General features: G+C 42.4%; 1 protein-coding gene across 7 annotated transcripts in view; it reads right to left on the reverse strand.

Moving 5' to 3' along the window:
- Nucleotides 1–937: 937 nt before the first annotated feature.
- LOC133348436 (myotubularin-related protein 3-like) overlaps nucleotides 938–26,662 on the reverse strand; it is a 56,204-nt gene continuing 30,479 nt past the window's right edge. For 4 of the 7 annotated variants that reach the window (XM_061561233.1, XM_061561236.1, XM_061561234.1 and 1 more), the window contains exons 3-19: nucleotides 19,888–19,989; nucleotides 18,691–18,807; nucleotides 16,306–16,388; nucleotides 15,720–15,880; nucleotides 14,520–14,730; nucleotides 13,923–14,119; nucleotides 13,043–13,147; nucleotides 12,703–12,814; nucleotides 12,276–12,471; nucleotides 11,135–11,320; nucleotides 10,081–10,251; nucleotides 9,613–9,773; nucleotides 7,072–9,319; nucleotides 6,456–6,569; nucleotides 6,093–6,216; nucleotides 4,990–5,016; nucleotides 938–4,299 (exon numbers count right to left, since the gene is read on the reverse strand). In XM_061561233.1, the coding sequence (XP_061417217.1) occupies nucleotides 4,127–4,299; nucleotides 4,990–5,016; nucleotides 6,093–6,216; nucleotides 6,456–6,569; nucleotides 7,072–9,319; nucleotides 9,613–9,773; nucleotides 10,081–10,251; nucleotides 11,135–11,320; nucleotides 12,276–12,471; nucleotides 12,703–12,814; nucleotides 13,043–13,147; nucleotides 13,923–14,119; nucleotides 14,520–14,730; nucleotides 15,720–15,880; nucleotides 16,306–16,388; nucleotides 18,691–18,807; nucleotides 19,888–19,989 (4,488 nt within the window). In that variant the 3' untranslated portion in view covers nucleotides 938–4,126. The remainder of the gene's footprint in view (nucleotides 4,300–4,989; nucleotides 5,017–6,092; nucleotides 6,217–6,455; nucleotides 6,570–7,071; nucleotides 9,320–9,612; nucleotides 9,774–10,080; nucleotides 10,252–11,134; nucleotides 11,321–12,275; nucleotides 12,472–12,702; nucleotides 12,815–13,042; nucleotides 13,148–13,922; nucleotides 14,120–14,519; nucleotides 14,731–15,719; nucleotides 15,881–16,305; nucleotides 16,389–18,690; nucleotides 18,808–19,887; nucleotides 19,990–26,662) is intronic. The other 3 variants (XM_061561237.1, XM_061561238.1, XM_061561239.1) reach the window with 3 other exon arrangements.

Genomic DNA, 26,662 nt, shown 5'->3' on the forward strand with positions numbered 1-26,662 from the left:
TAGGGAAAGGAACCTTGAACTCGATTGGCATGAAAAGTTTCAGCGTACAGGCAGAGGTATCTCTGAAAGGATTCGAATGGTTAATCTGATCCAAGTGGTGGTTAATCGAGCCCCACACTATTAGGGGCAGAGTGGTCCAGTAAATAGTTTCTGCATGACCTGGAGTTATATAATACCTAATAGTTCGTGCTGTAGGTGCTGTCAGCCTACACTAATTAATTAGAAGCACTAACACCTTGTGATCTTGGGCCACCATTTCAATCAGCACTGACCAAACATCACTCAAAACTGACACCGCACAGAGAGGGCTTTGATTCAGGAGGGGATTGATAGTGTAGTCTTCATTTTCTTTTGGATGCCATGTGAAATGCAACGGATGAGTTTGTCGAGTTTCAAACAGCATATTAACGGGGTCTGTCACGGCCCCCCACCCCCCATAGATTATTTGTACATCCTACAAATGTACAAACTATTGGTGACGAGTGCTGGATTGCATTTCACCAGTCACATTTAGGCAACTCTTAAATACCTCGATTCCGGTGGTGGCAGCCCCTCCTATATATTGCTCGAACAGGGTTACGTATCGTTCAGTGTTTGATAAGCCAGGGATAGTTCCTTCGTTGGATCTTCAAAAAAATATTTGTTTGGGACATTGCGGGCTGAACATTCTCTCTGTTAGTTAACGATGTCTTTGCCGGTTAACAAAACGATTAAAGCATGTCCAGGAAAATAAAGTAAAAAGTGTAGTGTGGCAGTTGTAACAAAGGGGTGTAAAATCATGAAGAGCCATTTCTTCTAACCATGACTAACCATTACACTGAAATGAGAGAATGCACAATTGTAATTACAGTATACCTTTTCTAAAATTGGTATAGTGTTTAATAGTTTTTCATCAGCACATGTAAATAGTAAAAACTACACTACAGCACAACCCATATGCAAAGTGATGTTTTATTCCTTTTTTATTTAGTAGTACAAAACCTTCAATTCCAATTGTTAGCCTTTTTTTCCTGTTTGTGTTTATTTTTACATAGCAGCCACTTCCAAAGCATCAAAACAAGAGCACCGACTCTGTTTCAAACTGAAATCACAAATTACAAAACAAAATTCATATTTCACATTCTCTTACACACCAGCCTGGGGCATGGCTAAGGATCAAAATATACAGGCTTTATTTCATATCGTGTAATTTTTTTCGTCTTTTTAAAACAAAGAAGACACATTTCTCCATACTGAAGACAGGAAACTATTTACCATTAACAGAGTATGTGTCCAAAGCACTGGGACAAAAAAAAACACAAGAGAACATTCAGAAAGTGTAAATGCATGTAAAGTATATTTTACCAAGGCATTTAAGATTCGCTGCTGCATTTTATTACTTTATTTGTATGCTTAAATTTGTTTTTAAAAATTGTTTATGGATACAGAATGTATCATGTACCTACATTTTCGGCAGCAAATCATCAACCCATGTACTTTATGAATTGTGGAGAAATGTTGTATACAGCAGAATCCAACTGATTACAAACGAAAATGCAAATAGGACAAACTAAACTGTTGTTTGCCAGCAGACCTAATTTACCATTAGCTAGAGTTAAAGTATTTAAACTTGTACAGCACATTCAATTGCAATTAACATTCTTTTAATACTAAAGTTCTAGAATTTCCAGTGTAAATATTTACTTTTATCATTCAGTTACTTATTTTAATTTAGCAAGGAAAAAAACTATTTTCAATTGTGAGCGACAGTAAATTTAATTTAAAATAATAGAATGTGGGTGCAGAGCCAACCTTGCGGTCTTGACATTACATGCACTGGAAATGCAATACGCAGTATGTGATACTGGCTAGACTAGGTTATAACCAAATCATCTCCGAGTATAGCAAAAAATTTTGTTATCGAATAACACATTTACTGATTAAGCGAATATTAAAAATGAATAAATAGGAACTTGCTACACAAATCATAACTGAAATTGTACTCGACTGGAATCTAAGAGCGCTCATGAGTAATACGAGGATAGTAATTTACATAGAAGTTAAACAGGTGCACATACTTCATTCAACCAGTCTGGCAATGAGTTGCATATTACAACCAAAGATACCGTTTTATTAAAATGGGTTGAATACTGCCATTAGTGGCACAGAAATTGGTTCAGATTAAAGGAGAGAAAACAAAGAGAAAATCTATCTACGTTAGTTAATAATGCTATTACCATAATCTGAATTACTGTTAAAGAATCGGAACATGTGCCAGTAGCTTGCACTTATTCCAGTGGTCAGCAAGGGTCGTTCACACCACATTGCTTAAAATTCATCAACACAGGTGCTCATTTCAGGTTGGGCCAACCTCTGGGAGTGTTTCATTTGATACAGAACCCAATTTTAAACTGGAATGTTGCCTGGGTAAATATATTTTGGTGCAGCAACACTGCATTCTGCCACATATGGGAAGACTGTCAATAAAAACGATGAAATATGAGACTAAGTACACCTTAACAAATGCAACCATAGGTACGCGTTTTATTGTAAAAGATAAAAAGCTTTAAGCGAGCATTTACAAAAAATTGTAAATCCAAATATACGTATTAACTTTATACCCAACATAGGCCAATATGAATTGTAACATTAAATATATTTTCGGATAGAATCGTTTTACCAATTGTTTATAATAAATTCCATTAACGCAGTATGTACCTCAATTGCAGAATGCAACTACATAACTTATATGTAAATGGGAAAAAAAAGTTCCTTACGAAATATGATTTATTTTAAGGTTAACTCTAATTAGATCCCCTGGATAGCCTATGTATCTATTGGGTGGTTTCAGGATTGTTCTAACGTGCAGCAATAATAAACAGTCAATAAAAATGAATACAGCAAATGTTTGCATTGTTCAGAAACCACATACAACTATTAATTTCACTACAGTTTTTATAATGAAGCATTGCAATATCACTAAATTGTAAACAAAAGGTCAAATAAATTATAAGCATTTTAAGCCAATGAAAATAAGGCCTTACGTATGTGCAAACTACGATGTTCAATGCATTGTCAACTACAAATTTGAATTTTTGTTCCAATTCTTGGTGCGCTTGCCAATTCCACAACATGCAGTTCTGTACAATTTATCACAATCGGCACTGACCACTTCCCCCGCCCACCCCTTCTTTCTCCTCATAGGTGCCACATATACAGCATTTACATTTCTTTCGTTCAAGTCAAAATCTATTTGGTGCACAGTATTACCCAGGACTAGGAATAAGCAAATGTGACACAATATGCTGCCATCATATCCACACTGTACAACTGAGGTTTTTAGCGTTTACTCAAACATTTTCACCATTTACAAAAAAACATTCTGCGCTTGTGTTTCTAAGGCTGGATGCACAAGTTTTTGTTTAATGACACCTTACAAACAAAGAGTGTGAGGCTGTACAGAGGCCTTCTCTCTCAGCATGAGTGCTGGAGGTACGAAGCAAGAGTACGCAAACTCTGTTATTCCTAATCCTCAGGCCGGAAACAAATGTCACATACTCTGCACAAACAATACACCCCAACCTTGCTCTTTTCAGGTCACGGACCACTTGCTCAGACACTCTTGCCATTCTCCCATCATTTACCGATGGCATTTTAAAGTATATTCCCATGACAATAGACGTACCCTTATTACAGTAGCTTTTAATCTTTAACCCACACCAATTTCTTCATCCCTAAAAGTTACATTTATTTTTAGATAGAATATGGGAATTGTTGTAGCTCTGGAGAGGCCAAACTCGAAGTTTACATGTAAAGTTTTATGTGCGCATTTGCAAGGCAGCTGCAATGTGGACACTTAGTAGGACAATCATAATAGAGATAGTTCTTTCCAAAACTGCTAAGCTCACCAGAGCCTGAGGAATAACACCCTGCTTCTGTTACAAAAAAGCACAGTCGGCTATTTCTTTGCAAGTGCCATTAGGCGCCACTTTAAAGTTAAATAAGCAGAACAGCAAACGTGTTTAGCTGGAGCAAATATGCATTTATTATAAACAACGTTTATCATTAGTCCTACAGATATTACAAGTTTAAATGCAATTACTTTATTGGCAATATTAAAATGTGCAAGGTGTGCACTCAAAAGAGTTTACACGTGTTCAGCTGGAGGAGGCGGCGGTCTGAGGCGTCTCAAACTCGTTGACGCGAGCTCCGTCTTTCCGCACGCCATCGCGGCACGTCCCGCACACGTCCAGGGGCTTCTTGCTCGGCGGGGACATTCGACCGTCGCAACAGCTCGCACAAAAAACCTTACCACAGCTCCTAGACAAGTAACAAACCAAAAAAAATATATAAACACATTTGGAGAAATGAGGAGTCGAGGATTAAATACACCTACATATTTCATTCACAATTAAGGCTGCCAAAACATTGACCAGCTTTGTGAATTTTGATCCAGCTTGAGCTAAAAAATGGTGCGAGAGGCAGATTTTGCCCTTCTCAAAAAATAATAAATTGCAAATAATGAAACACGAACCTTGTCGTCCCTTTTTTGTTTTCAATATATGCTAAAGAAGCTCATGCACACACTGCCTGACCGAAATACATTTGTAATAACACTACTTCGATGGATGTATAGATGCTGTAAAATAAAACAAATATTGAGTAGACAATACAAACACAACTACGTTAAAACATACAAATGTATTAAAACTGTCAATTGATTGGTTTAAAAAATATATTTAACATAGCATGAAATATCTCCTTGGGTCAATAAAACACGCCCTAAGAATACAGTAAACAGACCAATGTGCCCTTTCATACAACTCACCAGCATAAAACTGGCTTTGGTCTGGTTGTGCTGGATTAAAAAAAATTTGCAACACCACATCAACTGTACACACATTCTAAAGCATAAACATACAAGGCTGAGCTTTGGAGAGAAAGAAAAAACCAAGCAATACAAAAGGAGCACATGCATGAGAGGAAGAAATGGAAGGAATAACAGCTCACCAGGACTGGGCAGACAGGTCCTCATCCCTGCAAGTGGGGGGAATTGACAGCTCAGGAGGATTGTCGAGGAAGTTTTGGTATCATTGCGATATGAATCACTGCATAGTGTTTGAAGCCTAGGCCCACCGACCAATTAAAATTAAGCGGAGTGCTAAGATTTGCAACATGGAAACATAAGAGCAGACACAAAAACTGTTCGTAGCTATGTGATGTCATTTCGTGGATTGCATTTTGGACTTGAAACCAAATGAGCGAATGTTGCGTTTTGTGCAAACGTTGATGTCACTGCCTTATCAGTTTCAATCAGGGCACATTGACAAGGCAGACAGGACAGAGTTAGGAGACAAGGACATGGATATATAAACACACACACACAAACAGCCCTACTGAAACCTTGGTGAGCAAGCAATTTCAGTTATCAAAAAAACATTGGTGAACACTAAATGGTGTTGCAGAAACTCCTAATCCAGACAGCCATTGGACACAACGGTTAACTAAATTTCCGTTTACTGTTGGGCATAATTAAGTATATTCATGCACGTAATAAACAGTAAGTGAAGGTTAGATTATTTGTCAATTGAAATTTAAATGAACCAAAACTAACCAAAGTAGTAGCTTAAGCGGTAAGCTTAACAAATGTACATATTCATAGTTACATAATTTGGAAATGAGAGGTTAGTTTGCTTTTCAACCCAAGCAAGCCATGCAAGACTGTCGCAAACAGACAGAAGCTGGATCAATGGACCGAGAAAATGCCTTATTAATTTTACCCTTGGGATGCCAAAGCACAAATATGTAAGCTTTGCATGAGTTCACAAATAATAGATACTATTGCATCTCATTTTCACTTAAATATGGCCTATAATTAGAAAATTCAACTGTTCAATTAAGCAGAAAACTCCATAACTGCTAAATATTTAAAATGAGAAGATTTACAAGCACATATTGGACACTGCTTATTGATCAGCCGTTGCCTTTGTACCCTATTTGCCCGGGCAATTCAACAAGTCCAGGACACTGGGTTCAATTATTTTCCACAGACTGTTCAAATCTGGCACACATAAATGTCTGTGGGGTTAACTCATGTCAGCCACATGACTTACAGCACGTGACAAAGCAATGACCAATGCAATGCAAAGGCAATGCACACCTGCAGTAGTGTTCCGTGCTTTGAAGCCAGACGGGCCCCTCGCAGCTGTAACATTGGGATGGCACCAGCTTTGCCATCTACGTTGCCATTGCACACAAACAGAGCAACGTGCAAATATTATTGCCGCTATATACAAGATTGCAGTTGGCTGTAATTCAAATCGCGTAAAACGTCGCGACATTCTCGCTGGAAATAATGGAACAAAACTGCCACGTCAAATACACGATATAATGAGCAGTACATCTTAATTTCGTTCAAGAGCAGATATATTTTTAAAGATGATCACAAAAAAATGCGAATTTTGCAAAGGTGGCACCTGATGTCCATCCTGCGTGTCGATGTGCTCCCAACTGGTCTCCGACACCATCCCAGTACTGCACTGAGACAGCGGACCTGACTCCACCTCACTGTCCAGGTCCGAAATCGTAGACTGATACACACAGCACGCACACCAGATGCACAAATATTTTACAGGACATTTCACGTGACATTTTTAATATTGCTTCCATTATAACTATGGGTGGCCGGGGGGGGGGGGGAGCAATCTGGATGAGCTACATTCTTGTACGTTGCAAGTGAACATTTTCTGGGGGGTGGAGGGAGAGTTATTCATTGCGATTTGAAAATAACAAGGCTAGCACCGTAAATTTCTAACAATACAAAAGTACCACTGAGCATTCTATAGCTCTTCGGATTGTGTACCGTGTGTTGTTTGGGTACGATGTCTGACGTGTCACTCCACGTGACAGGAGTTTCTTCAGGAACTTAATAGTTCGGTTTAAATCCCTGAAGAGACTCCCAGCGAATGAAGCAAAGCATTAGATATGCCAAACAGCACAAAACACAACCCGAAACACAATGTTGAGCTACGCAGCACAAGTGTGGAAAACCGACACAATAATTGCACCGAGCATTCGTGGCAATGTACTCACCAACTCCTCAGGGCACTCGGGTTGCCTCCTGTTCGGCCCACCAGACATGTCCAGCTTTGGCCGCTCCGCCTGCAGATGCTGCTGCCGCTGCCTTCCGCTGAGCTGAGCCCGAAGCTCTTGCAGAGCACGGCGAAGTAGCAGCGTTTCTCTGCGGTGCTGAGCGTCCATCTGGAGCAATCGGCGCTGCACGGGGTCTGGTGCGCAGGGCAAGCCATCTGGATCTCCTTCGCCTTCCTCGTCTCCTTCAGCCTCCTGCTTCTCTTCTCCAGGCCAAGATTCAGTGGCCGTGGCCGATGCAACCACCGTCGTCATTGCTGCCATTGTTGAAGATGCTCTGGACCAGCGCGTGACATTATCACAATACTGGACTGGGTGCGCAGCATTTTTTTCTAACGCTCCACCTTGCCGAGCGGAGCAACCGCAGTGCACGAAATTTTCAGAGGCAGAGTTAATGGAGCTGCAAGCTGAAGGGTGGCACACGCCATTGGAGTGTCTTCTGTCTGTGCCCATGTGAGGCACATAGTCCGCAAGTTGTATCCAGTCATTCCCAATGCTACTGTTGACAGAAACACACCTGCTACCAATTTTATGATGCGTGCACTGATGATGTCCACTGTTAATAGGAATGGTCGATTCGCAATTTGTATTTTTCATGTCAATGGATGCAGTACACTTTTCCTGCTCTGCATCACCATTTGTTAGAGGCCAACCCGAGTCCGCATATCCTTGGTTCTGTCTATTGCTACATTGAGTCAGCCCTGATCCTACAGAGCTGCTAGCCTGAGGATACATTCCTGAACAATCGTTGGGCTTGGAACGTACATGATTCCTTTTAAGATCTGCCAAATGCCTTCCACAGGATAACGGCACCATGTCAACAGCAACTGTCGTACCAATGTCTTTCTCAATGCCTTGTTTACTTTGCTCTAGACCTTGAGTTTCTGTCAAACTGCAATTAGTACACTGCTTTCCAGCCCTGCATCTTCTGGGCTGCTCAGTTGCTCTGTGTGCCCGGTCAAGAGCAAACTTTCCTTTGCAAGCTCCACAGTTATTTCGCCTCCGCCCTCGCTTTTGCTTATGCTCCCCATTAATACAAGACTTGCTCATGCTGCCAGCTGTACCCAAAGCTAGGCAGGCTTTTCGTCTTTCTACACTTCTCAACCCATTGGACTTAACGCCTTTGCAGGACCTTACATTCTCCTTTGCATCCAGATCGACAGACTTTAACTTGTGCATCAGACAGCAGACCTGTGCACTGCGAATATCTCGGGTTATGACCACTCCCTGGCGGTTCTGACCGCAGATGTTATCACTGCTCAGTTCTTGTTCTGTCTGTACTTCATCTGTGATGGTCTCAGTTGAGCTCTCCATGACGGACTTCCTTTCTTGCACCATGCCTTGTTCCACAGCCTGAGAGGCAGAGGGCTGAACTGGAGAATTTTCAGCGGACACAGAATCTGAATTACCATTGACATTCTCACAGTGCCCATTACTCATTCCAGAAAGATTCTTCTCTTTGCGGTAGTTGACAGTGCTATTTACCATGTCAGCGTCGACCCAAGCGAGGTCATCATCACCATTTTTGTCTGGTGGGTGGCTTGTTCCTGCATCACAGGTCTCAGAGCTCCACGTGATCACAGCAGGAGATGAAGCACTGTGTATAACAGTCTGTGCGGAGTCGAGCTTTTCAGAAGCTTGCTCTGCAGAAAACTCTCCAAGCAACTCATGTGGGACATTGATCCTGTTAAGAGACTGAACACATTGTGAAGCTTGCTTTCTCACTTTACCGTGCATATTGTGTCCCATTGCCGGTTGCAAAGAAACACCAGAATCACACCAACACGTGTTTCCCAAAGAGCTATCAGCCTTTGCCACTACATCCAGTTCAAATCCAACCTTGTTCACCAAGGGCTTGTGGTCGTGCATATCTGAGGCGGCCATGCGCTCTCTCCTATGGTGGTCCACCTCGTGACCGCTGCATATTGGCGCGCAGTCAGGGTCCGAGGCCTCGAGGCCCGAGTCGCGCGAGGGGGCGCATGTGAACGTTTCACTTTGCGCCAGGAGGCCATCTTCGGTTGGGGTGTCCGACACGCAGCTGATGATTTCCATGGAGCCGCGCCGGTCGATGCGCAGGCCCAGGCCCTGCAGGCTCGGGTCGCTGAGGCGTCGCCCCCCACCTGGGCCACCCGCCTGAGCCACCCCCTCGGTCGCTGATGGCAGGTCCTCAAACGAGCGCGTCTTGGACAACCTGCAAGCGGCCGATAAATGCGAGGCCGGGCTCAGCTGCATACAAACTACCAGCGTATATGACGCTGACCAGTGTGAAGCATGGTCTGGGTTTGTCGTGATACGAGTACCAATTATATTTGAAGGGAAAGGGGCCATAGGCAAACAAAAATGTCAGAACATACAAACCTTGTTGTAATTAGAGTAGTACAATCTGATACTCCTTTACAGAGTGGAAAGATTCGGAAATATAGTACAGGCTTTACAATAAAAACAGCAATCTGAGATAACGGTGCGAGGTAGAAATCTACACACCTCGGGTGCGGCCCCTCTTCAGCTTTGGGGTTCGGTAGTGGGAAGGTGGGAGGGGGCGCCGGTGGAAGGTCTCGTGGAGGAGGCCCGGCAGAAAAGGGCTCTGGGAGGTACACTCCTGACCACAGCAGCAGACTCCGCACATGGTAGACAGGCCGCAGCACCTGTACATCGCAGAGGGCATGACGGTGGTGGAGCAATCATAAATGTTGAAGTGGCAGAGGAAGCAGATGGCACTGTATACACACAATGGACTTTTATTTAGTACTTGTCATAACCCATTATCTGGATCTGATGTCCACACTCCTTGACTCATTGCTCGAAAAGTGCATTCTTCCCAATTGCTGGCCAGTGCTGCATTTCACCTTAATCAAGCTGAATACAGTCACAATGGATCCCCTGCTACAGGGTGCCTCGAGATTTACTGTATGCGGAGGCGTGGTAAAAATATTAAGTGACAATGATAAATACCGTGTCAGAGCCCGGGGTGTACAGCAAGTTCGTGAATGCCTTGTTAGCAGGCCGCAGGAGCAACCACACGGAGCAGCAGCGGTTGGCTATGCTGCGCTCTGCTCGCTCGCGTGTGCTGTTACACAGAAACGTGCCATAGAGGCACGAATACGTGTGCTGCACCAGCTTCACCTGTAGGCCGGCACAGGGACATGGGATGCGTGTCAGACGTGTGTACATACATCATTGTTCATGCGAGAATTCTGGCCAATGCAAAGCAATATTTTTGTAGACGGAAAATGAAGACACTTTCATATTTCCCTTAAGTGTCAACTATATTTAGTTTAATTTAGTAGTACAGTATAAATATATATAGAAATTCACCAGGCAATAAACACATAAAAAATGTATATATTTCGATATATTAAAAAAACAGCTAAATTTACTGTTACTTTATATATTAATGCAACAGAACATTTGGTAAAAATGTAATGATCTTTAGCTTGGTAATGACAGTTGTATGTACGTATAAGTTGAACTTCTTTCGCACCATACGTAGCCAACAATGCTAATCGGAGGTGCGGGGTAAGGATAACACCACTTTAAAAAAGCAGTTCTAAATGAATTCGTTTTCAATTTAGATTTAAAAGTGCATAGCTCCAGCGGCTTCCTAATATCGGAAGAGCATTCCGGATGGCCATAGAAGCAGTGCATCTGAAAGCGCACAATGCAGTGGGGCCGTCTTTGTTCGACGGCTAAGCCAAAATGTTTGATGGCAAGTCAGTTGCGTGCAGGGGTGTGTTCTATAGCAGTGCTTGTGGTTGGTAGCTTATTAAACGAGTTTAGGCAAGTCGCTTGCTGGTGCTACATATAGGCAGAGAACATTATCGTTAAATTTACCCACTTGGATAGAGTTACTTGACAACATCGCAGCAATAAACATTCTATAAATTACCCTTCACGTGTAAAATCACCGTGCGTTCATTTCCACCGACAAGAATTCTTAAGGATGTGTGGGGGGTTTAAAAAGGGAAGCCAAGGTGGAATGATGTTGTGTGGCTTGGCAAAAACTCACAAGGAAAGCCTCGTTAAACTCAAAGGAGCATGGGAACTGGCGCTGCAGCTGGTGAACGCAGTCGAGCCACTGCAAAAAGACGGGGCAGCGCTCGCTGGCATCCTCGGAGCCATCTCCGTGCCCACATCGGTCCGCAAACTTGTGCCCGAAGTCCAACCACTCCATCTCCACCAGCACTTGAAACCCCTGCACAGCGTACAAGTGGCACAATGTTAATCACCAGAGATCCCTATGCAAGGTTAATTGCCACCATCTTCTTCTCGGCCTTCCTGCCTACTAAGTCTTCCCTCCTTCTCCAACAGATGTTAAAGGCCTCACACCCCAGATCATTATTAACCTACTCCACAATTCCCACACTTTTCCTCTACTTTCCTGACTCCACTGTCGACTATTGCTGTCTGTTTAAATGTTTCTCTCCAGTCTATAAATCTCTCTATGGTCTTTCCCCACCTTATCTTGTTTCTGTCATATCTTACTATTTCCCATCCCAACCTCTACGCTCCCAATCTCTACCGTCCCTCCCTGTGCCCCCCCCCCCCCCCGCCTTACACCCAGTCACGCTCTTTCGTTTTCCCTTCTTGCTCCCTTTCACTTGAACAAACTGCCACGGGCATTTAAAACAATCATTTTCGCAGAGCAGCTTCCGTTCCTCCCTTAAAACAACCCATCTCTACTCCCTGCCCCCACCCCCCAGCTACTGATAGGCCTACCCCAACCCCTCCTTAACCACTTCCACCACCTGTCTCCATAACTACACCTCCACTTTTAATAACCCCACTCTTTATTTTAACCACTATAATCTTATGTACAACTGTATCATTATTTTAAAGCACCTTGGACTAAAGCACTGGATAAATATACATGTAAGTTTAGCTAAGAATTGCTCAGTCATCTGAAAACCAGCAATACGAAAATGACTTATACTTAACTAGTTGCTCTTCGGTAAGTTTCACGTCAACGTAGTCAAAGAATCTCAAGTATGCGAGGGTAAAAGGGACCGACTCGATCAATGTTAAAAAAGACCACATGGTCCCCAACTCAAGCGGCTGGATTTTCATGCCCAGGATTTATCTACGCTCACGCAAACACGAGAAGACAAGTCTGAATGCAATGGGCCTGGAGCGTTTTGCATTGTACGTGCCTGGATAGTACGGTAGTAGGGATCAAGAAGTAACTTGGCCAGTGCCACAATCTGCGGAGTACGGTCCCAGCCATCGGAGCAGTGAACAAGCACGGGACGTCCCTCCCCGGCCACCGCGCCAGCTACAGCACAGCCAGCCTTGAGCAGCAGGGACAGGTGCTGAAGCCAGCGTGTGTTCTCCAGGGCCGACAGCCAGCTGAATACATCATACATGTATATTATTTTTAAAAAATAAACTTGACACACACAGGACAACGATGCACCTATGCAAGAAAATATATTTCAAATGTGCCCGTGTATGAATACATAGCCTTATTGGCATAGTAATATTTACAGAAACATACAAATGAGTGTCTGTACATAAAAAAAGCTATTATTCAATGTCATACACAAGTTCCTGGTGCAGGAGGAAATAGGTCTTTCTCACCTGTTGGGATCTGGCGGTTGGGAACAGAGGGTGCGTAGGCTCTGAAAGCTCTTGCGAATGTAGTGGATGTTCGCCATGGACATGAAAGTAATTTCGCAGTTTGGGTAGTACTCTGCAGGATATGCAAGAATGCCAAATTAATGTCACATTCGCAGCTGCAGATTGTTTTCTCAAATTTGAACACAAGAACGTAAAAAAAACAACCGCACGACACTCATCCACAATTGAACATGCTCAAAACACACAAAGTAGCCAGCACCATAATAAGCATAAAGTTATAGACAGCACAGATAATGTTTCCATTCCACAAACGTTGTGCATCCTACAAATGTGTCCGCACCTGGGCACTCGCAGCCACCCCCCTTGGCTCTGTTGGCCACGGCCGCTGGGTAGGAGCGGGCATCCATGATGAGCAGCGACTGGGCGGCTGGCACCTGGGATGTTTCTGTTTTGGGCAATGAGAAAAGCATACCATCTAGGAGCAGGAGCCAAGGAATGAAAAGTACACATCTAACTATTTAAAAGCCTCGGCTTATGCCATTCTCCAAGGATTAACCTATGCCTTTCCCAGTTCGCAATAGCACAAAGCACCCCGTGCTGAAGGAATGTACAAATATCCACGTGAACTAGGCCCAGAAAATGTCATAACATAAATCCATAAGTATCCAAAGTTGTCCTCGAAACTGAATGCCATCTTTGTCAACTGGATGCTCTCAACCACAAATGCCATTTGAGGACATCGATCATCATTCAGTAAAATTTGCAGCTGCAATGTAACTCTGAATGAGTTATCCTCATATGCCCTGAACATTGACGCCAGGATAATAATTGACAATAGATCCTCTGGTTCCCATAGCACATGGTAGTGGATATCCTGAAAAAAAGCTCCCAATTGGTAATTTAAGATTTAAATACCATGTACAAGTAAAATTAACATCGATTCAAATAACACAATTCTGCAACATAACATTCACAGTACTATTGCAAAGCTTTTCACAGCCACAAACAGGAACTTAATTATAGTTGCATTAAAGGACAAGGCTGCTCAATAGATGACTTATTGAAACGAGTGATGTCAAAATAGCTCACAAAAATAAAAACAGACAATCTAGATGAATTAAAAGTTTTACAATGGATGTAATTTGTTAAAATGACAGGACGCTTTATCTGAAACATCATACTATATGCCAAACGGCTCCTGTTCGGACTACAACACTCACCATATTCACTCTGAAGAGAGCTGAATTCAGCGCCATAGCCATTGCTGCCAGTGCCACCGCCCCCTGGCTCCCATTTATTAAGGGCGCATGCGCGTGCCATTGACTGGATGAGGTGCTCATCCTCTGGGCTCCGCCAGCCCCACCAGCTCACCTCTGGCTGGCTACTGCGTGCTATCACAGCCCCATTGTGCTGATGCCTGCACACACGCGAGCACGTGCAAAGAAAATAAAATGAGCACATTATACCGTGTCAAGTCAGTAAATTTAATGGAACCAAACACTTCATTTTATCATACACAGTAGTGTAACCGCTACAGATAAATTCACCAGCAGAGTAAAAGTATCAATCATTGAAATTACAACTCCGGACATTTAAATTGCAGTAATCAAATTTCTTTTCTGAAAAATGACCGACCCAAAAATAGTGACCTTACTCTAACCAATGCAACTATTCGTATCAGTATACAATTTGACAAAAAAATACAATTTCACACTGTAGTAAGACATTTCATTACCAACATGATAATAAATATATTCAGACACTTCTCGCTCTCAATAGGGCAACAAAAGTCATCTTGCAACATCCAAGGCTCTTACCGGTAGACGACTACAGGGATTCGCTTGCCCGAGCGGAAGGAGGCCACTCTCTCCAGCTCCTTGTCAGTGATCCAGGCGGGCACAAGAAGCTGCTGGGGGTAGCTAGCGCACAGACGGTAGCTGGTGTTCACCTCGCTTGTCCTCCAAGCATTTTCAAGGTCGTAGCCCATTCGCTCCACCTCATTCTGAAACCTTTCCACAATGTGTTCGCCTGTAAAAAGCCCAAGTGTAACACACAAAGGCGATCCATCATTTCATATGAAAGCAGTTTATAGCTACCAGAACTAACGTCAGATCTGCTCATTCAAGATGCAACAGGTATCCAACACAAGGACAGCAGTAGTGTAGAAATATTGCAATTGTTCTCCATCAACAAACAGAAAAATTAGCCTTTGCTCAAACATTTGGTAAATTAATGACTCACTTCCTCAGCCAATGCCCGAATATAAATGGCGCATGTGTGATTTTAAGGCTGAAGTTAGATTTACTGTGTCAAGTCAAACATGCACTGCTGTTCTTCTTCTTATGTAACGTAAAATGAGGTGCGAGGGCGAGGAAGTCGGGAGGTGGGGGGATGGGTGTATGGGGGGGGGGGATCGTGCCCCTCGGGCGAGAACGGGTGGAAGCGGAGAACTGCTATGTGGGACGTTAGTACTCATGTTTATATGTCGTGTGTATATTATTTTATTTGCAAGTGTTTTTTTTTTACATGCTTCCCCCTTCCCCTCCCACCGGTTCCCCAGTCCACCCGTCCCTTTCCTTTCCCCAGTATTTTAGTTACCTTCCCCCTTACCCCTCCCCATATAAAACTTCATATCCATGGGAACTTTTTTTGCCAGTATCAAGCATGTTTGTTTGCATGTTTTGCCAAAAGTATGTGTGGACTTGATGCCTTGCAAAAAAGGTGTCCATTTGGTGGTTCAACATATTAACACCTGTTTTAGTGCCAGAAAGGGTTACATCTATTCTTATTTTTCGTATCTATTTGGTGCTTGTAAACTGTAATGCACCCGCACGTGATCCCCACCTGGGTGGGGCAATGAGCCCAATGTTCCCCCTTCATTCAGGCCGTCCCACCTAAATCGGGTCACTGTTCGCCGAGTGTCTGTTCCCCCCCCCCACCCTCCGTTTTGTAATATAAACTTATTTTTGTTAAACGCAACACACTTCTGTAATGGGAGGCAACAGTGGCCCTCTTACCGGGCTGACACAGCGTGGCCTGCCCATCACCTGAACCCCCGTCCTGACACGTGGCGTGGTGAGCAAATGCAAAGAGGCCATCTAAGCCAGGTGGCAGCAGTGCCATATTGGACAGCCGCTTGCACAAACTCTGACACTCCTCAAATGTCTGCAAGCTGCACCTGCAACACAGCAGTCCAACCCAACCACAGATATGCAATTTGTTAAAAGATCAGTCAATTGATTGTTTTTTAGATACTTTACCTTATTGAATGCAGCAGACCTGAAAGCTCGTTTTTTTACTTTGCAGTCTTGTTTTCTAAAAGCTGTTCACTTGCTCCAATGATTTCAAGAATAAATGAATGCAATTTTACGTTAGCAGGCGTCAATCATGTTTTTGACAAGGTTATGCAATTATGTAAATAACAAAAGAAAGAAACCTTTGAAACATTATCTATCAGTCGAAGATACAAGAATGTCACATTGTATGGAAGAAAATATGTACTCCTCTAAAACTACATCAAAACATTGCAATGGCTTAACAATATTTTACTCAGCTTAGAAAAAGCTTAATTTTAAATGTAGTTACTTTGGTAGGAATACGTACATGTAAACACGGCCATCCTTGCAGGTGATCTGCAACTGAAACATGTCTCGGCTCTCCACACTGTCAATTAATCGCAATGGAATCTGCAAGGAACAATGGGGCATTTTTGGTTAGAAGCACATCAAACTATGTTTTATATATATTTATACTAGCTTTACTACCCAGCTTCGCCCGGGACTTGGGATTCTTTTCTTGGATTAACACACTACGCGAAGGGTGGGGGGGGGGTGACGTCAGCAGGCACACTGCGTGACGCTGCCGCATGCGGGTGACATCACAGATGTGACGTCACAGCTCACTTGCCATGCAAAATATATGCATTATTGCACCATCCCCAAAAAAATACAAAAGTGTATTTTTATAATTTTTGCATGGTGTACAGTCTGGAAAGTACCCACATGGCAGTTTGTTGCATGTCGGGAAGCACGCTAAACATTTTGAACAGACACACGTGTGAACAAATTTCCCTTTTATATACATGGAGATAAACGCATGTTTGCTTCTCCCCCTAATTCTATTTCAGTATCATGCCATGAGACAAAGACTCACGTTCAATCTCATAACCAGTCGTGTAAGTCTGTGCGAGGGAATTACTCTGGAAGATTCCGTAAAAGAACTACTTCTGACGTCAAGAGGAAGCACGCATTGCTTTCATGTGTAAAGAAGTTCAATCAAACCGATTTAACTATTAACAACTGGAATATGCCAAATTGCATGCAACCTATACTCTGTTTTTTTCGGTAAAGCCACGTAGGTAAAAGATAAAATAAAATAAAAATCACGACGTTTCAAAGCCAACACAAGCCTCCGTCATCAGGTGTGACTGCTCCAGCAAAATTACTGGATCCTTGCAGTCACGAAAACTTCAAATCTAGAATGCATGCAAACTGTAAGATATTTTTTTGGTGTGCAGTTATTGTGGTGAGACAATTCATCTCAGTGCGGCACAAGAAGCCTGCTTGATGACAGGTGTGGATCCAAGCTTGGGATGAAAGCAGTGCTGGTTCAGTGCTCTGACATGTATTAGCCTCCTAAGCTATCCAGCCTCCCCCCCACACTGTGTTTATCTTTGAACTGTGTACATTCCACCAGTTGGTCAAGAACAATAACCTTAGCAGTGCCTTTTCCCCTCTTATTTGTTTAGAATTGTATTTGCAGTATTTTTATGTATAAACAGCCTTCAAATAGAAGACAAAAAACACAAGTTGTGGTGGACGAATTAAGATAGTTTGTTTTTTATGTCTCACCCACATTTTGTCATGTATTCATAAACCTTGGTTCACGCAACATTCCACAGCACTGCAGCACGCATGTCTTAAATATTCGGCACCGTGTAATGCCGATGGCACACCTATATTCCCAAGGGATGCATATTTCTACACCATTTCAGACAAGCATTCTTTTTTTTTAGATAAAACTACTCTGCCTTGTGTATATTGCACATTTAAAATGATAACTGCAACATGTGTGCATACAGTCCGTTTTGTCAATCCACTGCTGGACAAGGTCCTCTCCACATCGTGTTGGGAGTGAGCACTCTTTGACCATACTCTACCAAGCTGGTCAGTGCTAGATGGCGAAGGTGAGGAGAGCACAGAACAACAGATTGTGCCGCACTGCCCTTTAACTACAACTGGAAACAAATGACAAATATACCCATTATACAATTGCTTGTGATGGTTCTAGATTTGAAGCTTTTGTGACTGCAAGGATTCATATTCTTATGTTTTTTCGATAAAGTCACGTAGGTAAAAAAACTATTTTTAAATAATAATAAATGAAAATAACTAAATTAAATCACGACGTTTCGGAGGCAACACAAGTCTCCGTCTTCAGGTGGGACCGTCACAGCCAAATTTTACTGTATCAAATGAAGGGAAATCCAAGAGACAAGATCTTATATACACTGGTTAAGGGGAGGGGGGGACAGTAAAATTTGGATGTGACAGTCCCATCTGAAGACGGAGACTTGTGTTGCCTCCGAAACGTCGTGATTTAATTTAGTTATTTTCATTTAATATTATTTTATTTTATAATTATTTTACCTACGTGACTTTACCGAAAAAAACTAAGAGTATGCTTGTGATGGTATATGCATAACCCTAGAGTAAACTCAATGTTATCTTTGTTAACATCCATCATTGATCAGTACATGTGCCATTTCAGATACTCCGCATATGCTCTTGATGAGGCACATTCGTTTAACGCACACAACAACCAATCCACATTTCGTTTTAAGATCCAAGTGAAAAGCTTCAATGTTGAGGTTTGCATGTAAAAGCAGATACTTTGTCCACACGTATCTCTGCACCCCCTAAAGGTAGTCTCCACTGTGACGGTTCTCTATTAGATGGACAAGTGCGCACGTGACGGGCATGCACTCACGTTGGTGGAGTGACGGCCACGGACGATGTGGAGGCGGTAATTTGTGAGTGTCAGCACCGAATCGGCCGCCCGCTGCACATGCTGCACATGTTCTCCACTCAGCACCGCAAAGCGGACCTGTGGGCAGACACATACACACATCAGCGGCATCACACAAATACCTGTTACACACACCGTGGCTTGTAGCTGGTGGGGTGGCAGTTTGGTGTAATTCCATAGGGACCATCCATTTAGTACGTACGCATGAAGGGGAGGTTAACCCAAATGTGTACGCTTGCATATGGGGGGGTATACTGACAATGTACGTATGCATAGGATACGGGGGGGGGGGGGTGTGGATCTCGATAATAATTTGTCTACTTGTTGCCTTCAAATGAGCCACAGTTCAGTTTCTTCAGCTATCAGACAAGTACTACCGGGAAAAGTAGAACTGGGGGCGAGGTGTCACTTGTGTGTACACCGTACCCTGATGGCTGGCTATGCAAAATAAGTAGCCAAGGTACGCAACTTAATTCTTTAATGCAGCCGGCGGTAGACTGTTTGCTTAAACACGTTCATATTATTAATCGTTTCTGCGTGGATTAAATATCGGCTGTTCTATAGGATTCGAGGGGGTGCGTCAAGCGTACGTACGCAGGTTGGGGGGGGGTAAAAAGTACGCGTGCGTACAAGGAGGGGGGGGGGGGTCAAGTTGACAGATTTTTTTTGCGTACGTACTAAATGGATGGCCCCATATCGGAGGCAACCCCCCACTATCGATTGACATTTTGCTTTAAAAACAAACAAAAAACCCCTCAACTATTCCAGCTGAGTTGACTTTTAGAAAAATCGACACAAATTATAGTTTCTCCTCACCAATAATATCTAAATATCTTTCCCACAAATGGATTTGTTGGAAAACACAATAACAGTGTTTGATCCTATGGATAGCCCAACAACCACCATAAGAATTAAATTTATGCTACTGGCTCCGGACCATTAAGAGGTTATGGGTAATCTTGAGCTGAAGCTTTCGTGACTGCAGGAATCCATACTCTTTGGTTCTTTCGGTAAAGTCACGTCTGATGACGGACACTTATTTATTTTTATACCTACGTGACTTTACCGAAAGAACCAAAGAGTAAGGGTTATGGGTAGCGCCTCAATACTATTGAGGAAGAAATCACTTTTGTATTGACGGTCTTATCAGCTGGTTACCTTCAAGCACTCCTCCTCCCCACCAGCACTTTGCTCAACCGGACTCTCCTTGGGAGCAGCAGTGTTGTTGTCCACGCCATCCATCTTGTTCTCTTCTTGCGACTGTAGGAATACACAGTAAGCAACCGTGGGAAATGCAATATAGTTTGACGGAGGTCAGCTACGTAGCTGTTGGCAATACCAATTACATTCTAAAGGCTCTTTAGTTATCAGTACATTAATCAAACTTCTCTGTTTATGTCCAAGTTAGTCATTTGCAAGGGGAAATGAAATTGTGAAGAGGAAAGTCAACATGTGAATCACATCTCATCTACTTTTAGAGATCAGTGCTGGTTGATGATTATTTATATGAAAATGGGTGGAGCAGTGGCACAGTCGACTGGAAACCGCTCTGTGAACCCTGCAACCTTAGCTTAAACTTTGAAAGGGCATCAGCGGCGTGTGATGTCAGAAACAGTCCAGAGCCCCCCTGCATCGACTCACAGGCCCAACGTGGTCAAACAACTCCCATAACCTACACGGCCATAGGGGAGTTCCTTCATTTGGACTAGATTGACAGAGGTGTCTTACTTTATTATTAGATTATACAAACAGCAATACTTCATGTTCCAGAAGTTCTAAATGTGCCGATGACATTCAAGGCATTTTATTAAATGGCTATAGCGTGAGCACACTTTGACGTGGCATAAGTATTACAGTGTATTTCTCTCTTGTCATGCTGCGAAAGATCTTTAAAGAAAAGTCATAAACATCGTTTAAGATAAAAGAAAATTCAAACGATTTAATATATTAATTCGTTTCAGGCTTGCACTCATTTCCACATTCTAAAGTGTACACATCATCATTCATATAGGGAGCTGCAGAGCTGGGGGGAGAGGGGGGGAAATTTGGTGCCCTGCACCTCTGTGTCAGCCTCTCTTCGACAGTGTGCGAGCGTTGCAAGTTGAAATTCACACTTTGAATGTTAGGAATGTTGTAAAAACCGTTTAAGGAATTCAACAAATGTTGTTTGCAAAATTCCACGCATGAATCAGGATGTAATGTTGAACAATGCGGCAATAAATAATGAACCCAAACTCGATGAATGCAAATGTGTATATAACCGATTAGCAAAAGGCCTGGAAAAATCTTTACCTGCTGAGACAATACAACGTATGAATGCATTAAAATCGGAATATATAAAGGCCATAACACCACCAGTGCTTACGTCACCGGCAGAAGGCAAAGCCAAATGAAGGCACGAGCCAAAACTGGTGCAGTGGAGTGGCTCCAGTCCAAATTGGCAACAACGTATTGTCGACGAGGGCAAACCACCAACCCGAAGTAACATTCTTCAGCACTGCTCATCTGGTCATGCTCATTATCACTACCAGCTGGTGGGTCAGGCGACTTAGGACAGTACTAGGCTAATACTCTTCCCAACAATATTGGAGTTACATGACTTTCAGTTGAACGAAATAATACATAGGCAAGTACTGAGCGTTTTGTAATAAACTCGCAAAGAGCGATGACGCACTGAGTTCATGAACCACGCCCTGAACCCAGTGATCTCGGTTCAATTCCCAGCTGTGGCTCGCATCATTGGTTCGTGATATCCGAACCGGCCTAGGCCTTCTTTACCAACCCAAACTAACCGGTGTATTGAAGTATGGTAAAACAATATCAATGAGCACCGCAGCATGGAGAGGCCTTAATCCAGCAGTGGATTTCCAAAGGTTTGTAAATTATTATCTTTTTTTATTGCTGATTATCTCACCACACACAGGTCTCAAGACCATGGGTATTAAACACAGACGCATTATTAGATTGCTATACTCTAGCCAGAATGTATGTACTTTCATGTTATGTATCAATTAAACTGTTACAATTATATTGGCAACTTCAAGATGAGCTCTTACCATACCTTAAACGAAATGAAGTAAAATTACTTTTACCTCCAGGCAATGTATACAAATTGGTTTATTTTAGATTTGTTGCGGTTAAGAATATTTTTTTTCTTTAAATTCTCCAAGTTTATATTTTGTATGCACAGATAACTATGCTTCATTATAACAGGAAAAATGTAAATAAAATTCTGCCTCCAAACATCACAATCAGCTAGTCTTCCAGGATACATAACAACCACATCGTAACCATTAAACCCAGTCTACAAGTGTCAAATTGTCGCATCAGAAAAAGAGCATTTCAACATTCACAATTAAGATACTGGACTGAACAAGTTACACGGGCGATGTGTACTCAGTTGAGGAATCTTCCCACAGGACGATTACCTCACTGTTTGCCGTCTCTTTTTATGCCATCCTAAAAACCCTGAGTCTGGGCCAGTAACCTTGAGTGGGAGCAATAATAATTATCAGACATCTTTTTGTGAAACCTGAGCTACTGCAAATATCACTGGATGTCTATAGAGTTTGGCAAAGACAAAGCTCTATAAACCCCTGCTTGAATTGTATAATTAGAGTGCTTAACATGGGGCAAACAATGAATAGCAAGTCTACCAATTAATTGCATAATGCAAATATGCATGCAATGTGCCTTTGTTTTCAGAAAACGAACCAGAGCTCTTAATCCTGAGAAGCTAAATGAAAACTATGCCAAGACAAATGAGTTGACTCAGAAGACCGCGTCTGTATACTTAAGTTTTTCAATATATTTTCTTATAACCCAATCACCTCGAATGCATCTGAACTCCATTACATCTCCGAAACTAAGCAGAGCTGAGCGTGGACAGGCCGAGGGGGCTGTGCATGAAAATCCATTACACTATTCTGTACTTCTATTCAACCACATTCTCCCCACCTTCACCAATTTGCACTGACCAGCATGGTGAAGTACGGTCGAATAACCCCCACAAAGGGTGGGGAGGGCTCTCATACAGCAGTAGACTGGCAAATAATGTACATGCACATGTATAACCCTAGTCAACTCAATGTTATCTTTGTTAACATCCATCATTAATCATTAAATGTGCCATTTCAGATACTCCACATATGCTCTTGATGAGGTACATTCGTTTAACACACAGCAACCAATTCATATTTAGTTTTTAGATCCAAGAGAAAAGCTTCAATGTTGAGGCTTGCATGTGAAAGCAGTTTCTAGTTTGTGTATTACATTTGCATCTTAAAGACTGGTCTGCGGTTTGTTAGGGTGTTAAAATGAGTTGGAGTGACTTAACAGTGTTTTCTAATGGAATGGTATTACATTTTGTTCAATAAACCCAACAGCTGATTAAAGCTCATGGCAATTCACCTGGAGAGTCCTTGAGGTAACGAATGGGAATTGAGGAGATGGCTCTAGGAGTTTGGCTGATGGGCATTAACAAGTAATTAAATTAAATGATTGAAATCGAACGCAAAATTCGAAATGGACAAATCTACCTAAACTAGATCTACAATGGGATGCGATAAAACTTCCTTGAACATAACCGTGCCGTTTGCCATGGTTCACGAAAACACAAACCGATGATCCAGTTTTTCTGCTGTGAACAGTACACATTCTGACTTCAGTGACCATAAACGCACTTGGAATCTACTGTAGATGTGTTCCTTATCACACACACACACACACCACGTGATGGGCATGGGAACAGTGAGAAGGCTGCATTTTTCTTTCCAAAATGCCACAAAAAAACACTATGCACTCATTTCAGGTCGAGTCGACCCATGGGAGGAGGGCCCTCGGTGTATACAGAGGCCAATTCAAAGATGGAAACTTCAGCCTGGAAAATTGTGGGCAGGCAACATTCACTGCACTGCTCATGAATTAAATAAACTGGAAGGACACCATTTAATTTACCAACATCATATGCCGGTTATCGTGAATTAATAAATCACGTTCAGAGTTTGACAAAATTACTGCTGAAAAGAGGCCTGTTGTTCAAAGACGTTTTTTTCAGCATACTTCACCACAACTAGTTCAGATATCGCACGCCACTGATGTTAGCATTGGACAGGAATCGAACTAAGGTTGCCAGGTTAATATTACCATGTTAGACTTGCGCCACCACTCCATCTATAATTACTCCATCCATAATTACTCCATCCATAATTACGTAAGAAAATACTGTTAATAATCCAGAGAGATATATAGTTACAGAATTTTCACTGTAAGCGATACATGCCACTTCATGTATATACTTACATCAAGTTAGCCGTCTACTTTATTAAGTTAATTAAAACCCCAGAAAGGTCATATTGTGTTCATTTTTCGATTTAAAGCTTTCGTGACTGCAGGGATTCATCTTCTTGGTTCTTTCGGTAAAGTCACGTAGAAGGGAAGTAATAAAATAATAAAAATAAAACATAATAAAATAAAATAATTCTCACGACGTTTCGGCTACAACGCAAGCAGCCGTCTTCAGGTGAAGAATGAGACACTACCAAACTAGGAGCTTATATATAAGCTGCGTTGGAGATGGAAGAGCGCCTTAACAAAAAGAATGTGCATATGAAGAGGAATTTAGCATATTCATGGAAAATGCGTAGGCGTTGGACGGGGGGGTTTCAAAGTCATATTATGCCCATGCATTATGCAGGATCAGCAGCACCAAGGGGGGGTGCAGGGATTAGCAGTAACAAAGGAAAGGAATGTTAATGATATGTAGCTGCAGTTACTCAACAACCACGTAGAAAACTAAAGTATAAACTACATAAAAAACTAAAGTATAAACTGCATAGCACCATCAGTATACTTACTATACTCTACAATAAGCTGAGTTACTAACAGAAAGTAATACATTACAATTCTACGTCGTAAAAATTCTATAATATGCTTCCATCTAAACTTTATTCTCTTACATCACACGCGCATATACCGTACTATATACTGCCATAGATACACCCAACATTAAATTATATACTGTATTGCTGTAAACCAACCTATACCTTATACATTTTAATATAATACTATGTATTATTCTACACACCCTAATGTGTATCGAAATGGTTTATTACGTCCTTCCAATGATTGCTAAGCCAGAATCCATCTTCTCGGTTAAAATTGTCTCTGTGTTTGTATATGTGGATCGCCTCATGAACGAATCTCTCATGATAGCCAGATGGCTTGCAGAGAACCTCTGTCTTGGAGAAGTCAATATCATGTGAGCCCACTGAGTTGTAACAGTGATCTGCCACGGCTGAGGTGTTTGTCCTACCGTGTTTCAGGTCAGCTTTATGTTTACGGATGCGGTCCGAGACATGTCGTTTGGTTTCCCCAATGTAACTGCTACCACAGAGGAAACTTAGTTTGTAGACGCCAGGGTACTGTATGTCTGGAACCACATCTTTTACAGACGGTACCAGATCACGGATTTTATGTACTGTGTTGAATCGGACCTGGATCTTGTGTTTAATCAGGATTTTGGAGATCTTTTTTGTGACCCCAGCAATGTAGGGTAAGGTGATGGTCTTGAAAGGCTCCTCAACAGGATCCTTTTTGATGGTTGGAGTGATGGCTTTGCGAATTGTGTAGTCGGAGTAACCATTAGCCTTAAGAGCTTGGCGTACGTGTTTGAGTTCACTGGCAATGTGTTCATGGTCGGAGATGCATTGGGCTCTATGATATAGAGCCTTGATGAGGGAATTCTTCTGGGATGGATGGTGGTGGGAATCCGGTTTTAGATAAGCATCCGTATGGGTGGCTTTCCTGTAGACAGAGTGGCTCATTGAACCATCAGGTCTCCTTTTGATTAGGACATCCAAAAAGGGTAGCTTGCCATCTTTTTCGACTTCCATGGTGAATCTGATGGCTGGGTGTATGGAGTTGATGTGGTCGAGAAATTGGTCTAGAGCAGCACGGCCATGTGGCCAGATGACAAAAGTGTCGTCTACGTACCTCTTCCATAAGGTCGGGCGTAGAGTGGCAGTCTGGATGGCGTCCGTCTCAAACTTCTCCATGAAGATGTTGGCTACAACCGGAGATAGGGGGGGAGCCCATTGGGGTGCCCTCAGTTTGCTTGTAGAAAGTTTCATTCCAGGTGAAGTATGTATTGGTTAAGCAGTGTCTCACCAGGGGGGGTACCCCAGCATTCAGTCCATGATGAACCAAGTCTTCAATGATTGCGATGGTGTCAGGTACAGGAACCTTGGTGAATAAGGAAACCACATCAAAACTGACAAGCAGGTCGTCTGGGGACAGGGCAATCCCCTTGATTGTCGATACCAGGTCAGTAGAGTTTAGTACCGCAGAGGTGGTTTTTCCAGTGAAAGGCCGTAGGATTTCAGACAAAAAACGAGCCAATTTATAGGTGGGGGAGTTGATAGTAGAGACAATGGGACGAAGAGGTGTATCTTCTTTATGTATCTTTGGCAAGCCGTATAATCTTGGTGGCCTGGCTGCAGAAGGTTTCAACGAGAACTGTTTGGTCTGATCAAATAATAAGGTGCGTATTCTTGTGAGTGGAGTGGTTATTACTGATGCGGAGTAGAAAAAGCATCTGATACATTCACACAATGCATCACTACTCAATAGTTTTTTTATTAAATATTTGGGAGCAAGATAAATAACCTATTACCAAATAAAATATTACCAAACACTATATTGATTGGTCAGCGCAAACACACAATTGTTGAAGTTTAACATGGATGCTTTCGCGACCAATATTATGCATAAAGGTTTTTTTGGGTTAGACCGCAGAAATATAAATGTGTCGTTAACCCACCACCACCCAACATAGCCAATTAGCAAGGTTTGTCAAGTAAACAAATAGTGGCAATTAGTTACTACTTCAGCACACCAGTGCGTTGGAGAGTAAGCCCACAACATTTATACTGGT

Source organism: Lethenteron reissneri, chromosome 27 (assembly GCF_015708825.2).
Source record: "Lethenteron reissneri isolate LAM-NWPU_2019-01 chromosome 27, ASM1570882v1, whole genome shotgun sequence".
In the NCBI taxonomy this organism is placed as follows: domain Eukaryota; kingdom Metazoa; phylum Chordata; class Hyperoartia; order Petromyzontiformes; family Petromyzontidae; genus Lethenteron; species Lethenteron reissneri.